Source organism: Anastrepha ludens, chromosome 5, assembly GCF_028408465.1.
Source record: "Anastrepha ludens isolate Willacy chromosome 5, idAnaLude1.1, whole genome shotgun sequence".
NCBI lineage: Eukaryota > Metazoa > Arthropoda > Insecta > Diptera > Tephritidae > Anastrepha > Anastrepha ludens.
The window spans coordinates 62,506,073-62,524,896 of record NC_071501.1 but is presented as its reverse complement, the minus strand read 5'-3'; the positions used below and the strand labels follow the sequence as shown (position 1 = coordinate 62,524,896).

The 18,824-nt window shown below is 35.1% G+C and overlaps 3 protein-coding genes across 4 annotated transcripts; 1 reads left to right on the top strand and 2 right to left on the bottom strand.

Annotated features, from left to right (window-relative positions):
- Nucleotides 1-202: 202 nt before the first annotated feature.
- On the bottom strand, nt 203-13,044 carry LOC128865255 (V-type proton ATPase subunit H). 2 transcript variants are annotated; one of them, XM_054105399.1, is made up of 8 exons: nt 12,844-13,044; nt 12,265-12,743; nt 4,003-4,230; nt 1,861-1,995; nt 1,676-1,801; nt 1,174-1,610; nt 992-1,105; nt 203-795 (listed from the first exon to the last, which is right to left on the bottom strand). In XM_054105399.1, exons 1-8 carry the CDS (start codon nt 12,887-12,889, stop codon nt 711-713), a joined length of 1,650 nt encoding a protein of 549 aa, XP_053961374.1. In that variant the 5' UTR covers nt 12,890-13,044; the 3' UTR covers nt 203-710. The 2 variants fall into 2 exon arrangements, with proteins under 2 accessions (XP_053961374.1, XP_053961375.1); XM_054105400.1 differs by lacking the exon at nt 4,003-4,230 and having other exon boundaries at nt 12,844-13,041.
- Nucleotides 13,045-14,964: 1,920 nt separating this feature from the next.
- Nucleotides 14,965-15,975, top strand: LOC128865253 (tRNA-splicing endonuclease subunit Sen2). The gene is made up of 3 exons (XM_054105397.1): nt 14,965-15,040; nt 15,121-15,639; nt 15,690-15,975. Exons 1-3 carry the CDS (start codon nt 15,010-15,012, stop codon nt 15,956-15,958), a joined length of 819 nt encoding a protein of 272 aa, XP_053961372.1. The 5' UTR covers nt 14,965-15,009; the 3' UTR covers nt 15,959-15,975.
- On the bottom strand, nt 15,635-16,438 carry LOC128865254 (COX assembly mitochondrial protein homolog). The gene is made up of 2 exons (XM_054105398.1): nt 16,328-16,438; nt 15,635-16,270 (listed from the first exon to the last, which is right to left on the bottom strand). Exons 1-2 carry the CDS (start codon nt 16,383-16,385, stop codon nt 15,966-15,968), a joined length of 363 nt encoding a protein of 120 aa, XP_053961373.1. The 5' UTR covers nt 16,386-16,438; the 3' UTR covers nt 15,635-15,965.
- Between the last annotated feature and the right edge of the window lie 2,386 nt (nt 16,439-18,824).

The window sequence follows — 18,824 nt, the reverse complement described above, 5'->3', positions numbered from 1 at the left end:
TCACTCCTTTACAGCTCAACTACATGCCTGACGGATATTTTTATTCTGAAAACTAGTGATTCTACAATGTCTCTTGTTGGCTACTTTGAAAAGTTGAGCCCACGAAAAACACAAATGTTTATGATCTAATAAAAAAAATTCATTACCCAATCTTCGTTTAAGATAAGTACTTACCCTGTGTCATTAAGAAAACGTATCTGAATAAATTTTTACACTTTAAATCTTCATTTGTCTATATTTATTATATAATACATTCATTAAAATATTCATTGAATTTCTTCGATTAACTATATTTGCATAATATTTCAGCAGTATACATCCCAAAAATACTGACTCAATTTTTTTTAAATGATGCACAAACTTTGTAGAATAATAATAAAAACAAACATAGCGATCAAAATATTTCAACAACAACAATAATAATTTTTGAAATAATAGTACGCAAAATAAAATGGAATGATGAAACAATTAAATATAAAATACAATTTTTTGGATTAAACTGCCAGAATTTTCATGTACACTTCTGCTGCTGCTGTTATACTTCAGTTTTTTAAGATGGAGCTATATTTATTCAGAGTAACTATAAATTATTATGGTATTTATTATTTTAGGAGAATTTTAGTACAATCAACATTTATTTCATCGACACCTATTCGGCGTACATTATAGCCGATTGTTTTTGACAAGCGAACGCATATTTTTTAAGTTACTTAGGCTTTACCACTGATTGGCGCTGAACCTCCTTTTTGAGGTTGATTTTCACTTTCCTTTTCCAGGTGTTTGCCCAAGTATTCCCTAAGAGAATTTATATTTTTTTCAATGGTTGGAAAGACTAACAAACTTAATTTTACAGATACAATTATTAAATGGACTTGAATGTTTCATTGTTGAATTAATTTGATTGTTAATGCGCTCTAATGTGATTTCTTTGAAATTAATGAATGACTCAAAATGAAAAATTTAGGAAATGAAATTCATTTAGCAATCTTACCAATTGTGTACCATCAATTTTTGTACCGCTAAGAGAGCCTCATAACGCACATTTGGATCGTCGTGAGCCAGAAGCTGCATTACAATTTGTTTACCACCCAACTGCTCCAAAACGCTTTAGCAAAAAATTATTTCGAACAATTATTTAGCATTTGACTGATGCCTTGCAGAGCTTAAACTTACTGTTTGCCTCTTGGATAATGACGCACATATTCCCCAATGTCAAAACAAGCCACTGAGAGTATAATGTGATCTTTTGAGGTCTCCAACAAATGTACAAGAATACGCAATAGTTCGTAATTTTTCTCGTTCAAACGATGAGCATTTTCACGCCAGAATTTAGCCGACTTATGCACTGGTGACCATTCAAGGCGAGCGCTTCGTAACTCAGTCGCATATTCGTCGAAGGAACTCAAATCTTGTACAGAGTTCTGCAGTTTCTCGGTGAGGAATTCAACATCGGCGGAGATATCCTCATCATCGAAGCGACGTTGCTCCAAAATGGACAACTGTTTCAGAACTTTGCACTGAACCATTGCAATGCAATGCTCCTTGGCTACTTGTGGATCAGTAGGTTTCTCGATTAGATTACGAAAAACGGCCAAAATTATGCGAGTGACCTAAAACAGGATAATATAAAAGAGACGTAAGTTATGCTCTTCAATATACATAAATCTAAGTATACCTTTTCCTTGGCGCAATCATTCAGGATATCTGCCAAAATTGGTATAACACTGAACTTATTCATTTTGGTGGCCAAAAGTGGATTGAAAGTAAGCACCCATAAACAAAACACTAATTGGTATTGCACCTTAAATTGAAAGAATCGTATTTAATTTATATTGCTGTGTGATTGTATTAAAAGCTTACCTGGAAATTAACACGAGACGAAAGAATACTAATCAGTGTGCTAATGCCGTCCACCGACACAAAAGCAAAACGATATTCGTCAATACGAAGCATCATTTGAAGACAGCGGGCGACTGATTGAATATACTCATTGGTCTAGATTAAGATTTATGTTGATATTAAGAAAATAACAATTATTTATTAAATGACGATAATCAATAGCAATAAAATAGTTAAATTAGTTTTGAATAGTGTTGGTCTGAGTTTACTGAAAAAAGTATTTCTAAAGGACTACATACACATTAGCAAAAATCTAAATCTAAATTTTCTGGGCGCATTATACCAAGAGTGCTAAATAACGCTGATCACCACATAAAAAAGTGAATTATACTCTAGACAACATTAAAACTTACAAATGTCCATATCAGGTATAGGTATGTATAGAGAATTAAAAATATTGCAAAAACAGTTTAGTATGGCAGTGCGTTTTCGAAGTATACTAGACAGGACCCAATTTTAACGTTGCCAGGATAATGCAAATATTTTATTTAACTTTAAGTACATCTTCGATAAATTACAAATAGATATAATTCATGTTTTGAACTTAATTTAGAAAAGACGTGAAACTCGGTTCATAATATTTATGTGTTTACATACGTGTACATATATATGTATGTACAAGTAAGTATATCGTAGGCGATATCGTAATTCGTTCTATGCATTTTTTTTTCTCTAAAATGATTGATTACTTTATATAAAAGTGGTTTCGATAGAGGTTCACTCTAAACCCTCCGTAGCCACTTCGGGTATTTCCCAAGGTAGCATCTTAGTTTTCGCAACTTTTTTTAATGATATGAATACTTTGTTTTCTTTTTCTAAATGTTTACCCTATGTGGGGGACTTCAAAATATTTTCGTTATTAACAAGTCTGATAATGCATCCGGTCTACAAGATGTCAATAAATTATTTTTGTTTTGCGAAATATTAATAAATTTAATAATTTTGTTAAATATTAATAAATGCAATCATTTTACATTTTCTAAATTAATTGTACCGTTACAAACGTCATACACAATTTCTAAGAGGGTTCTTCGATAAAATATTAAGGTGTTCTATTTGATTACCTTTTGTCGCTTTCTATTAATAGTCACTTTAACTTCATCATTCCTAAATTAGTGTTGAGTTTTCGTTAGACGAAATAGCTCCAAATTCAGTTCAATATTCCAAGTAGGAATACGCAACATTTATCTATAGACAATCATACATTTGCTATAGACAGATTAAACGAATACAAGATGTGCTTTTTGAATTTGCACTTAATTGCTTCCTACCATTCCAGTCTTCTTAATTAACCTAAAATCTTTTGAAAGTAAGACAATTCTTTCTCTTGATTAATGTTTGATCTTCTTTACAACTTAAAATTAATTTTCTTATCATTTCTAGAATTCTTCGTTTTAAAGTACATATGTTAAAGGCCTCAATACGATTTATGGTCGGAATGCTCCAATAGTTCATTTCGCGGACGTAATCAGATTTCGAAATCTATTAAGCTTGAATTTTCAATTTCGTAGAGTTTGCTATATTGTTGAATTCATTGTAGTTTTAGAACTCATAGTTTTGAGTCTAGTTTAGCTTTTTAGTCTCCAAGAACAATTGATTTCGACTTTTAAATAACTTCATATGTATGTATGTCCATATGTACGTGATATTTACTTTAGCTACCTATATTTAAATTTTCCGGAAAGTAAAGGTTAGTATTGTTAGCATAGAATCAATTGTATTGTATAATCAAATAAAAGGTGAGCGAGATTTTTTGGAATTTTCTTAATACTTATTTCTAATATTACATAGAATTTAGTGTTATACAAAAATACAAAGGTTAAAGTAATAATTTGATTACAAGTAGCTAGCGTTAGATATGTGACAAACAAATTTATATTTAATATTTAACAAATCTACATATTTTCGTTTTAGGGAAAAAAGTGATATTCAAGCTCGCCAGAAAAAACGGGCAACCTTTTCTTTTAACAGGGACACTCTCTTCGGGTATGTATACTCCCTACCAATTATCGCGACACTTGATAAATTGCTAATATAAATATAAGGTAGGAAATGCTGTTTTTATTTTGCGACAAAAAGATTAAAAGAGAGAATTCACTCTACCGGAATAGGAACCCTGTTTTCGGCAAGCACATTTTGTTGATCTACTGACATCTCACGGTACCTCTCGCCTGCCATTTGTTGCTGGGATTGCTGTTGTTGCGCCATATTCGGGCTATATTGACTGCTGTTCTTGGACGATTGCTGGTCTTTACCATGTCCATGTTGATGAACCACAATTGTCTGCACCCGTTTAGCCATCGTGGCCTTCTCTTTTATGTACACCTTGGCCTAGTTGTTGAGCAAAGCGTAGGACAGTGCCGATTTTTTTTGGTATATTTGAAGATAATTAGTCATTTGTAGTTTGGAAGTATCAATGACGGTAAATATGACATAAAGGTGTATTCGGTACACATTTGTATGTAGTTTGAAAAAAAGTTAAATTAAAAATTTTGTTTGATATTACTTATTTAAAACAAAATGTTATTAACAACGAAGTGACCTCCATGACAGCAGTGTAGTCGTGGATAGTTGAAAAGGTGCTATAGAAAAGACCATTTCAAAGTCTCAAGGCTAAGCTCAGTGTATGTATTAGTGATGCGAATTCTGAAATAGTGCTAATTTTGAATGATCTTCGACAATGTTTAAATGGTCTTTAGTAATTTGTCGTTTATTTTTACGATTCTGTTTCTTCATGGTAGCACTCGACAAGAATATTGTTAGTAAATGAAGATATTTTTCATGAAGACATAATCCATAATTAGTTATCTTGCAAAAATCACAAATGTTTCCAGTGATATACATTCATATTTATATCCCAAATAAACATGCAAATTATTTGCATAACCCATGTAATATAAGTATATTTATGCTTATGGATTGTTCGGGTTAGTTAATTTTAAAACACTACGTTTTTTTGTATATATATATTAAAAAAATATTGCGACCTCAATAATTGGATTGTTATATTATTATATTTGTTCATATGTACAGTCTGTCTAGTTGAAACGTGAACGCCATAACTTAGAAACCATTTGACCAATTCGATTATAATAAACTGCTTACAATATTTATTATGCGCAATACTTATATATTCAATATACTGGTATTGCAGTCACCACCATTAGTTTTAATAGCTTCATATCTTCAAGTCATACTTTGCGCAATTTGTGGAGGTAATCAGCCGAATTTGCCTTGATAACTGTGTAACCGTTAATTTTTGTTTTCCTTTCGATTATTTACTTAACCATTGCACAAACATTTGCAATAGGGTTGGCGTCAAAGAATTATGAAGAGTAATCAGGCATTTAAACTCAATTTTTTTGTTTTTACTCTACACGTCAAAATGGCCCAAAGAAAATAATCCATCGGATTCGCGTCTGGTGAGTTTGAAAGTAATTGGTGGTCAATCGATGACTAAAATTCTTGCATGAACGGTAGATCAAATAAACCCTATCGTTTTGGGAGTTTACGGATTGCTCAATTTGAAAAATTTTGTCGTCAGAAAACACAAAAGCGAAGCAACTCCTTCGCTCTCTCAAGTCTGACTTGGTGTGAGATCATGCGCCCTTTGGGTCTTGTAAGGCTTGACTTTGAGATCATTTTTCAGTATGCGGCGGATGCTACGGTTAGTTCTTTCGCCATTTGATTGGCACTTCGTTGGGGATTTCGTTCAAGTCACTTCTTCACTTTTTGAACCATTTCACGTGACGTTACAGTCTTTTGATGACCACCTCCATGACGTTTCGCTATGCTACGAATATCATTGTAATGAGTAATGGTGCGATAAACAAAATTGTATTTACTTTAACGTGCTCGAGCTCACGAACAATCGTTGGTTGTGATTTCCTTTTTCGCGTTTCCACGACAGTCGGTTCTACGTTACCGAAACATCCCGGATTTATATCCGGCCAAGGAGTATCACTCCAGCAGCATTCCCCATATGTAAGTATGGGGAATGTTTATGCTGCTACAACAACAACAACAACATTTCCTTTTTCGCGTTTACTCTCGGCAAAATGCTTCCGCGCTCTTGTAAACAATACTCTGGACTGTCATTTAGCCAACTAACAGACAGCTGATGTACGAACGGCCTGAAGTTGATTACACTTCGAGTGCCGGACCCTGTATACTTATAAATTCCTAATAACAACAATCAAAATAGCCGATATTAATATATGAACAAGAAATGTAGTATTTTTCGTTCTTACATATTGATAAATCAAAGAGTTAACACCTTCTTACAATTCATACAATTAAACGAGGCCTATTTTTTGCAAACCACTTATTTTTAATCACTGCTTAATATAAGGTTTTTTTTAAAGACGTCCTTCCGAATAGTTTCTGAATCCTGGAGGACTGCATGAAGACTATTCTCGTGATGTCACGATATTTTCGGTTAGCTACGGTTATCCGGTGGAGCAAACCATATAACTGGCATGTTATTATTGCATTGAATATAATGGTGCATATGATCCGCAATTTGTGTGATGATCCCAGTTCCATGACATGACATAGTGCCCCAGAGAAGTGCCCGTATTTAGCTATTTCAGTCTAAAATCATAAGCTTCTTCTGAGAAATCCTTCCGAACACTATTTGTTTTTGCGCTAATGCCTACAAACGTTTTTTTTTTTTGTTTTTTAACATTGAAGCTAGAACTGTATACCAAGCTTTCCAGGCGTTCAGCGTTTTATTCAGTTAAAAAATCTTATAGCTGAATAAAGCGGTGAAAACCGTAGCGCCTGCAACTTTTGATACGAAGTCTAGCTTAACTCAGATTTCATTTCGGGATTTTTTTCGGATTTGTCCACTATTGTTTCCAAATCAAATTATTTTTATTGTTATTAAATTAAAGCAGAACAACGCAAACATTTTAGCATCTAATAAATATACTGGATGCTACATGCAGTGTTTTGCTTTTTTATCATGTCTTGTGACAGTGAGAACTCTTTCCCACTAGAAATCTTGGCATTAAGTTAGTATCATATCCCCACAAAATGAATCGCTTTTCGCTTGAAAAAATGTTGAGAAATATTGCAAACTTATTTCCAAACTAAATATTGCGTAGCCCAAACAGTGCCGAGCGAACCATTCATGAGATAGAGCCAGAAACTGTCACTAAGATCTAGGGAATGGCTTGAATTTTTCCAATAAACCAAGGTATATATTTGATTATGAAGCTTGGTTATGAAGCACATGCATATAAGCAGAGCTGCATGCGCATATGGTATTCAGTCGTAAGTTAAATGTGTAAGCGAGTAAATGAAAAGTAAAAAAGTTATTCACTCAAATCAGCAAGCTGTGTTGCCATTAATTTGTGACTTTTATTTAGCAATCCAGTGATCGAACTCATAGGAATTATCGTAAGGGATTTTATTTGAGTAAAAGCGTAACAAATTCGTAAGAATACAGTATCACAAATCGATTAGCTATTATATATATGTAAATACTTGGATGTAGATGTGTTTCGAATTTTCAGCAACTGCATAAGTATATATCATACACAGTTTTTGCTATTAAAAATTATTGTTTTTTTTTATGAAATACAAAAAAGATTAAGTAAATTTTCATGCTTAAGCATGCATAGGTAAATAAAGACAAAAGAGAAAAATTTAGACTTTTGATTAAACTGCTCAGCAGCACAACATAAGGCATGTGTACATTAGAAAAAAAATTACAATAATGCATATTTCAGTTAGAATTGCATATTTGAAACAAAAAGCATAGGTAAAACTGAACTTTTTAATTACTGTTTTGATAAAATTTTCAACCATTTCTTATTGAATAATATTTAGCTGTGACTCTTTTGCTGATATTCAAGTTGGTAAAGTAAATAAAGAGTTATTGTAAAACGAAAAAGAAAGAGTCACGATTCAAAAGAGGTACATATTTTGTTAACTTTACTACCCCGGAGTGGATAACAGAACTTTGCTTGTGTGCCGCATACTTTGATAAACACACTTAACCTTGATAGAGAAGCTGGGCTAAGAAATCTCAAAGCAAATTGAAAGAGGGAAGTTTACCACCTGAAAAGTAATTTTTTTGATTCTCTTTCCGTCACAGAGTCTCTTTACTGTCGCCTCCCTAGGTGATGGATAGGGGAATGTCCGTTAGATATGGCGGGTACTGCACCTGCGCTAAGCGTCTGTCCAATATTTGGCGGCTAAAAATACCGTCTGACTACAAGCAAGCGGATGACATTCAAATCTCTTTACCTCTCTCAAAGCGTTGTCAAAGACGGCGGCTGGTCTGAAGGGTAGAACCTCTGAAACTCACTTGTTACTGAAACTAAAAGAAATGGTACGAAACAATTTGAAAACTACGGCAACAACATTTGGCACGAAACTTAGGACACGAAATGGAACCTGGAATGTTAGGACTTTATTAGAGACTGGTAAACTAGAGCACAATTAAGGAAATTGCATACACGTTTGAAAATTTAAATATTAGGCTTATCTGAAGATTACTCCTGTGGCGATTGATTGGGGGTGGGATACGGTACACCAGAGAGGGCTAATTTCCTGGGGCGCCAGCCCTTGGTCGGGAAAAACTAGAGTCATTCCGGTAACGTAGAACCAGCCGCCATGGGAATATCCAAATCGGTGTGTGTGTTGTAGCAGCATAAAAATTCCCCATACATATACGGGGAATGTTGCTGAAGCGGCAGTGACGTAGAATCGACTGTCGTGGGAACGGTTGTGTGTTGTAGCAGCGTAAAAATTCCCTACACATAGGGCCGTATATGTATCGGTTGTTGTTGTTGTTGTAGCAGCATAAACATTCCCCATATATATATGAGGAATGCTGCTGGAGTGACAGTCCTTGGCTGGATATAAATCCGGGTCGTTCCGGTAACGTAGAACCGACTGTTGTGGGATATGTATCGGTCTTATTGTATGGTCGTGAATCCTGGCCAACATAACTGGAGATTGTGTTTAAACTGAAAACTAGATAGCGAACGCTGAAATGAACAGAAGGTACTATAAAGTTACAATTGACATCGAAATCCGTAAGAGGAAGTGGGCATGGAAAACCCTCAGAAAATCAGCCCAAGAAATACCAACGATGGTTTTCGAGTGGCACCTACAAGGGTATAGACGCAATGTAGCCCAAGAGGATCCTGGCGGCACAACCTGCATGGCGAAATTACTAGCAACGATCTTATCTGGACTCAATTGAGACAAAACGTAACTATAGAAATAAGAAATTATTAACTTTGGCAGTATGCGTCACATAATCGGCGCTTGAGCAAACTATAAATAATACTAAAAGTCTATGTGAATAAGCAAACAAGGTTTCGTTAGATGAGCTAAACGAAGGCGACCGGTGATTTATATTATATTACACTGACAGGCAAAGTATACTGCTACAACAACAACATTCAGATCGAGATTGCTGAACTCAATGCGATAATGTGGGGGCGAGGACTTATACATTTTAATTCTCGTATGACATTGGACATTTAAATGATGTAATTTTTCACATATAATAGTTAAGAGCAATATTTTGAATAAAAATAGTGAAACCGGAAAGAATCTAGATTTTTTCATGTTTTATTTTAAAATAACATTTTTAAGCGTGTCCTTTGAAATACGCTTAGTTGAAATTTCAACTGTTACTAATTTTAAAAGCTGCAAGACGGTAGTAGGTTAATATAACACTTCTGCAACTTTTCCGATGTCTGCTTTACTTTAGAACCACCTATAAGTACAGTGAGAGTAATTGGGACAATCGACGGCGTGTAGCCTTCATATGCCTGCAGGAGACGAACCTGGACGCAGGTACCTGTTGTGTCTTCGGTTATAAACGCGGTTCTAGCCATATGTTATACTTTGGTGGTCACAGGGTAGAATTGGCCGAGGTGGGAGGATTTTTATAGTATTAGTGGGAGCATGCCCCACATACAATTGGTGTGATCGCACCTTTTCTGACATTTTGATTTAAACCTCCTCAAAAAAATAAAAATAAAAAAATAAGGATCGTATGGTTGCTCTTCATTTGCATTTCAAATTTGAAATTGTTTATTTTAGATGTACATCTTATTTGTTCTACAAAGGGAGCGATTTCGAACGGCAGATGGTTTTAATGAGAGGGGTTTTCATGGCAGGAATACACTCAGACGTCGCGGCCACGACAGTGGGTTCTACGTTACCCAAACATGTATGGGGAATGTTTATGCTGCCACAAAAACAGCAACGACAACAACCCCTATTACAAAATCTTGTTCTGTCATTCTTACATATGTTTTATACCCACTGTAGGTTTCCAACTCAGGATAACCGATCGCACATGCATAGTAACGCACAAGATCATTCACCAAATTTTGTGAATTTTGGCTAGCAGCAGTGAACTGGCTAGCAGCTTCGAACTTGCACTTGTTATACATTTTATGACATATAAATTTCTAAACAAATTACTCTCTCTTAAATGGGCACTCTTTTGGCCAGGCGCGGACAGTCATTTTCGATTAAATTGGCACAAAACCTTCTATTGAGCGAACACGAACCTCTTATCAAAACACATTAAGATTTCTTTTCATAACAAATCAAACGAGGACGTGAACTCCTCATAGGCGGACAATATACAAGATGGAAAAAGGGATAAAGTGTGGTATTTTCTTATGCACACATTTAGTTTGGTTTGTGCAGTGATTTGTGTTCAGTTATAGCGAATATAGTATGTACGTAACACGATGGAGAGGTCAAACCTTAGAGTCAAAGAGAAAATTGAGACTATGTAAGTTTTATTCATCAAATCTTGCAAACATAATTTTTTCAGATAAAAAATAATTAATTCAGTACATTTGGTACAATATAATCACTGTATAATGCCAACAAGACAAATCCACTTTTTATTTGGAAAGCTACTCGTCCAAGAGCGTTTGCGTCAGTTGATATAAAAAACTTCCTAAAAATTAGCAATCAAATAAGAGGGCATGGATGACACAGTGGCTAATGGAATTCGACCGAAAAATAGAATTGCGAAACAGAAAAATAGTATTATTTCTAGACGACGCAGCATCTCACTTTTGGTATATACATTTAAAGAATATAAAAATACTTTTTCTACCCAGTTTCCCAGTCTTTAGATCAAGGAGTGATACGAAATTTTGAAATTTATTATCGAAACCCTCAAGTTAAGCATATCTTGGTAAGCTTAGAGACTGGCTCCCCTAAAAAAAATATAAATGTCTTAGAATCATTAAATATAATATAAATAATATAGTAAAGAAGCCAAAGGTTCAAACGGAAACCATAAAAAACGAAAATGCACGGTTTGACAAGAATATGAGAACTGAATTCGAAGCCGAAGATGACTTGCCGCTAGCAACGCTGGCTTCGTTATTTGAATTTTCAAAAACCCATGGGGAATCTAATTCATATTCTGATAAATTTATAACAGTAGATAATACGAGTAATACTTGGACCGAAAACGTAGATTTCGAACTACCGAAGAATCTAATGAAATTTTCCTAAACGCCGTTTCAAACTTAAAGCGATTTTGCAGCGATGAATTTACTGCTTTGTTAAAAAGATGGAAAGCCAAAGCCGATCTTGACTGAAATGTAATGTTTTTTTTCGTTATTACTTTAAATGTACTTATGCACAAAAATTAAATATGCACAAAGCCTACCTATTCAGAATTGACCTCGACATTATCAACATATATCCAGCATGTGAAGGTACCTCGACACTAACTATCTATTCATGTACTCACTTAAACCCACTCGCCTAATACATCTCTCCATTTTGACTCAACGCATCGAAACACGAGATAGATGATGATGACCGATGATTACCCATACTGGCAGGGCTTGATGTACTGCTATAACAATAACCCCTAAATTTTCCTTCAAACCTTCGAAGACTGATTGATGAGTTAATTAATTATTAGGAATGCCACGAAACTCTTCCGACGGGTACTAACTCTTTTCAATGTAATATAATATTTACGGGCTAAAAGAACACTTATTTCCTAACATTTGGTTTGTATATTTGTAAGTTTAGTAAATACAGTTATTTTTGGTCATTTAGATATTAATACTAAATAATATTGAAGGATTTCTATAAAAGCAATTAACTGATATGTGCATTCATCAGAATAGACTTAGGCAAAACATTAATTCCAGAAAACATTTCAATTTTCGTGCCATATACATATATCATAAAAACATGCTTACTGCAACCAATGGCTATAAAAACGAAATATGTATTTATAAATGATAGATCTAAAACTATTCATGTACTCCCTATGCATAACTCTACCAATAAACCAAAGAACCAATTACTTTTCCACCATCATACAAATATGCACACCCAACTTACATTCACGGTCAGCTGATCCTTCAAGAACTGCAAGTAGAAGTTCAAATCCGACTTTGGCATGAGTTCATGACCCCAGCAAGCAAGTTTTGCTAGAATACGCGATGACATATTTACAATGAAACCATCTTGACGATTTAATAAGTTAAGGAAAGGCCCCCAAACACATTCTTTGTTTTGCTTGGCATAGTCGTGAAAAAAATCGACACGTGAACGCTCTTCTTGCAGCATATCATCGATCATTACGAGTATGTATTGTATTGTCTGATCTTTCGAAACATGGGAGAGCAGATTTAACAAAGTTTTCACTGCTTGTGAGGAATTCCTTTGTAGATAGGCTGCCTTGGCAGTGTCCAGGGCGCTGATTGCATTGTAGTCCTCTTGTGATATCATCTGTGACTGCATATAAGAGGCCCAATTAATGGTTTTGGTACGTATGTCAGCTGCTTGTTGCTGAAGCACCGAAGTGGCAGCAATCATATCTGAAAATTTAATTTGTTTTTAAATGGAGCTCAATACCTATATAATTGAAACGCAAAAACGTATGTATTGAATTTAATGTTTTAATTAGTATTGCCTTACCGATGTTCTCATCGGGCAAATTTATTAAGTCCTTAACATCTGCCATTTTGCTTATTTTTGTTCACTTAAGAAATTAATTAAGCGCAGTGAATCAAAATGATCAATTTTAAAGAACTTTCCGCACAAATTTTCACTTATTTAGGTGCTGCTATGACCAAGAATTCAGCTGACAAAAGTCACAAGACACAGAATAAGGGTTGCTGTGTAATAGTACTATTCGAAAAGATGACATTTATATTCTAATGGGTTTCGTACTTCTCCGAACCAAGCGAAATTGAGGAATTTTGATATTAACGGAAGCCGTGTTCGTGTACACATAATTTTTTATTATTGTCCCCAAAGTTATAAAACATGGAAGGAAGGTGAAATCTATACAAGTTCAATTACACCTCTAAAAGGAGAACTATTACTTGAAATATAATCATATGAGTCTGCGCTTAAATTGAAAAATAAAATATTGAATAGCTGGTAGCACTAGCACATACATATACAATACTGCCAAACACAAGAAATTTTACACACACACGTTTTTACCACGGTGCCATCCGCATAAAAACTGTATTTGGAGGCTCTGCGAAAAAAAAGTTAAATTGGTGATATCAGAATTCAAATAGGCTGTGCTTTCCACTTCTACCACGATATATTTGCTTATAATGTCTAAGTGCGTGGACCGAATTTAAAAATTATAACACGCAAATGTAGTCACTATATCAGCCTTTTGATTTATATTGCTTTTTATAAATTAAAATTAAGAATTAATAGCAATATTTAACGTTAAATATGTATCTTTTTTGCATAAGCTTGAAAAAATGCCCTATTACAATTACAGTTCACTTAAATACAAACACAGAAAAGAAACAAAATCACTTATAAACATTCTTTATTACATTCAGATTCGATTTAAAGCTATTTTTATGGAATAATACTCCAAATTCTAAAATTCTATTATTACAAATGGTCTTGAAACAGTTTGTAATACCGTGCAGAATAAATTTGAGGAGCGAACTGTCAAACGAACGATGAGAGGGAGAAGAACAAAGCGAAATAAGAAAAACCCAGTCAACCAAAAGGGAACAATTCTTTTATCATTATTTTTATTATTTATAGTGGCGCTTTTTTGATTTCAAATATACATATATATTACAAAAACAAATATTTTTACAAATACTGAAAATTTGGAATAAAAATCGCGTGATTTTTAGTCCATATTTTCGCCTGCGGCGCTTTTTTGATTTCAAATATACATATATATTACAAAAACAAATATTTTTACAAATACTGAAAATTTGGAATAAAAATCGCGTGATTTTTAGTCCATATTTTCGCCTGCGGCGCTTTTTTGATTTCAAATATACATATATATTACAAAAACAAATATTTTTACAAATACTGAAAATTTGGAATAAAAATCGCGCGATTTTTAGTCCAAATTTTAGCCTGCGGCGCTTTTTTTTCAAATATACATATGTATTACAAAAACGAATATTTTCACAAGTAATGAAAATTTGGACTAAAAATCGAGCGATTTTCAGTCCAAATTTTCGACTGCGGCGCTTTTTTAATTCCAAATATTCATATATATATATTACAAAAATAAATATTTTTACAGAAAAAAAAAAAATTTATAAATAGTGAAATAATGAAAAATCGGACAATTTTTGGCCTAAATTTTCTTCATCGACACTCATAACTTTTACGATAAACAACTTTTTCATAAGTGCTATGAATTATAAAACCTAAGTTCAATGCTTGCTGGGTTGATTACTGCTGCATACTCTTCTCTTCAACTGTATTTCAGTACAAACTGCAAACGCGGTCGGAAAAAGCCTAATTTTTAAACTTCTCTAGGGGGTTCTATAGGGACACTAGGAGGTTGGGACTTTCACAGTTATAATAGTGTTACCTTGCTCTTTCTAATGGGCATGGTGGGTGGACCCACGCCCCCTCCCCCTCCGCCCCCCATTCAAATATATCGTGGTAGTAAAGGAAAGTTTTGCCAAATAAAATGTTACCAAGCCATCCACTGAATATATATTTGAAGATATTAAGTTATCGATTGTCAAAATCGCGGAATTTAAAGTAGCTCTTTTCGGAAGACGCCACCTTCTGTATCCTGTATACCGTGGCTTGCCTCGGGATGTTATCAGCTGATTTTGATGCATGTAAATGTTTTTGTTGTTCAAATGTATTACTAATGGTATGTTGTTTGGATTTAATTATAGAATTTCGGACTTCGCATAAAATAACTCGACAAATTTAATTACTATTCCTATTTAGATAATTCATTCAGTTATGATAAGCGTGCATTGTATGGTGTCGTTTTGCTGCAAGTGCATATATCAATTGAAGTGATCATGCTTTTCACACCAATTATAAAACGAAAGAAAGATATTAACAAAAAAAATGGCCAACCTTTTCCTGATGGATGTGTAGTAAAAGGAATGTTTACCGGCATTTCTGTTGAAGTATACAGCTCCACAGGCATTAAACTATTGTACGAGAATGGTTATTATGGAAAAGGCAGCAAATCTAAAGGAGCGCCAAATGTAGTCAGCAAAGACAACATCGACGGTAACGAATGCCTCACACTGGAATTGGAAGAGTCGTGTTTTTTATCGTATTACGTTAGAGTTTTATTTATTCATGATTGGAAAGGCAGTGAAGTTCAGTGGCGACAGTTCATTACTTTAGCAAAGGAAATCAATCCGAATTTCTTGGAATGCCTCGCTGCCTACCTGTATCTAAAAGCTAAGGGATGGGTAATAAAAAGTGGAATAAAATTTGGTGGACATTTCTGTAAGTTTTCGATAGCCGTTTCTACCGCCAATTTATTAGTTTCTTTGCAGTGATTTATAAAAAAGGTCCGCGCTTTAACCACGCAAGCTTCATTATATTTGTCCGACCTACACCTGAAACTAACATTACAACAATAGATCTTAAAGGAATTCAACGCATCGCTGAAACGTCGGATAAAGATATATTGCTGTTAGAAATCTCAAAACCAAATGTCGTAACCCTCAGCACAATTTTTGATATAAGACAATTCAGAGTTTCAGAAACCATAATTCGTCGGTTCAACAGCACTTCATATGTACAAAGCTATAAGTTAAAATAAATATAATTTACATTTTTTGTATGCGGTGTTTTTTTGGGACTCCAGTACGCCGGTATTCTGAACGTTCCTCCAGATAGATTTTTTTGCATTCTGCTTTAAAATCTTCATTCTGGTACCATTTCGTCAAACATGATTTCAGTGAAGAATTTTCATTCCGGCAAGTGAAAACCATCAGTATACTGTTTGCTTTACAGCACGCTTCAAATTCCTTCACTTCCTTACTGCAGAGAGTTTCTTTTGCACGTTCCCGCATGATTTTCGGTATTAAAACTTCGATTTCCACTTTCCGTAACGACTTATCGTCTGGGTCCCCTGGAAGTAGGTGCAAATAGATTTTAAACAGCTTGACGAATGTTTTGAAATACTTACCTAAATCGTGAGGGTTCTTCGGATCAAATACATTTTTTACCCCCGTTTGCAGATTCATCTTGACATCAATTTACTTTACCGTCCTTTATATGAATGTGCACATATCTGTAGGAACAGTTGATGACGTAGAACAGCTGATGGGAATAGTATTATTTAGCTTGTGCTGCCACATTACCTTAAATATTTGAGCTATTTGGAAAGCTTGGAAATTTGTACAGCTGTGAAGTAAATAAAAGAAGCTAACGAATCACATGCATGCAGGTTTTACAGGAATTGGTCAGAAATTATAGACCGTATCATGGCGGCCGCCGTAGCCGAATGTGTTGGTGCGTGACTATCATTCGGAATTCACAAAGAGAACGTAGGTTCGAATCTCGGTGGAACACCAAAATTAAGAAAAATATTTTTCTAATAGCGGTCGCCCCTCGGCAGGCAATGGCAAACCTCCGAGTGTATTCTGCCATGAACAAGCTGCTCATAAAAATATCTGCCGTTCGGGGTCGGCTTGAAACTGTAGGTCCCTCCATTTGTTGGACAACATAAAGACGCACGCCACAAATAGGAGGAGGAGCTCGGCAAAACATCCAAAAAGGGTGTACGTGCCAATTATATATACATATATATATCATGGCTACTATACTCGGAGTAAGCGCAGTGTATACAGGGCTGCGATTTGCTATAATCCAGCCACAGTAAGTCAGCCATTAACAACATGCTTATATGACAATTTTTATGTGTTATAGGCCCGTCACAGTGGGGCCGTTCCGGCAACGAATTTCACTGACAACAAAATAAATTATGTGTGTTTGAGTGGAAGGCGTGCCGTACGTGGTGCACGTATGCATTAATCACCTGTAAATCCACCAAATTAATCTACCCGTTCACATATGGCAGATTAGCTGCAAAATTGACTTTCAGCTGCTTTGAGAGGTTTTTCTTCATAGAAACTATTTTGGTGGAATATTTCGGTGTTTTTGGTTTCTTTAATGATTATTAACGATATGAAGAAAATACAAGGAGAAGGAATAGCTAATTTAATTGCGCAATTGGCTGTTAATAATAAACATTTGGAGGAAATCCGTATACGACGTTTACTGAGGTTGCAAAAAATTATGGCAGGAATACGCATAGGAAATTCTATATTACATTTTATAATAAGTAATAAGAGGACTAAACGTTTATGGACATACGCTTTTTTCTGTAAAATGAATCCATAATTAATAATATTTAACAAACATTTTATTAGAATTATGTTTACAGACTTGTTTTCTTTGTCGGCATCCATTTCATTTAGTTTTTATTTTGATGTTTCTCCTTACATTCGTAATAATAATTATCGATAACACAGAAAACAGAGGGTTGTATGTCAAAAAGTATAGTTATTATCTGGGATTATTTTATAATCTCAGATTTTGGGAGAGCAATTTTGTATGGGAAATCGCGCTTTTGAGTTAAGCGCGAAAAAGGTAGATCATCTATTTATATGTGAAAGTGAAAATGTATATATCATCTCCAGGTATCGTATCACACTGTACCAGTGTCACGGCTTTCATTATTGCCATCAGTTCAGCCTGAAAGACACTACAGTAGTCGGGGAGCCGAAAAGTGAAGGAGATCCTCAGATGTTCGGAATATACACCTCCGCCCATTCTGCCATCGAGCTTTGAGCCATCTGTGTATACATGGATGGACTCGCCCTGTCTTGCCACGTCCCGTTCCCACTCTTCCCTCGAGGGTAGGAGGGTCACGAACGTTGTAGTGGCAAGTATAGGCGGAACTGTATAGTCCACCTGTCTGGGAAGCCCCAATGTGCCATCCAGGATTTTGCCGTGGCCATAGCCTGTGTTTGCCCACTGACTTAAAGTGCTCAGCTTTATTACTGCACTGCGCGCAATGTACTTTGCCTGCAAGTCTACCGGAAGGAAGTTTAATATCACATATACTGCTTTCGATGGTGTGGTTGACTTTGCGCCGCTTATAAGAACAGATGCAAGTCTTTGGACCCTGTCAAATTTTTGATATTCACCCCCTTCTCCAGGACATTCCACCATATTGAAATACCGTAGTAGAGAATTGGTCTATTGCGTACTCTATCTGCGACTGTGAGCCCCCAATTTAGCTTCCTATCTAGTACAAGTCCTAGATATTTAGCGTTTTCTTTTACCCTAAGGGGTTTTCCTCCTAAAAGTATTTGTTGAAGAGCAGGTATTTTATGTTTTCTGCTGAACAGTATCACTTCCGTTTTTTTCGGATTTACCCCTAGTCCTCGACTTTTGCACCATAGTGATAGTCTGTTGAGAGCTTTTTGTTGAAGATCACACATGGTTGGAAGGTGATTGCTATTACAATATCATCGGCATATGAAATTATCTTGCATCCCATTTTTTCCAATTCCTGAAGGAGATTATTGACGGTCAGGTTCCACAGAAATGGGAAAATCATCCCACCCTGAGGTGTACCCCTGATCGGGAACTTCCTAATGGATGTTTCACCCAAA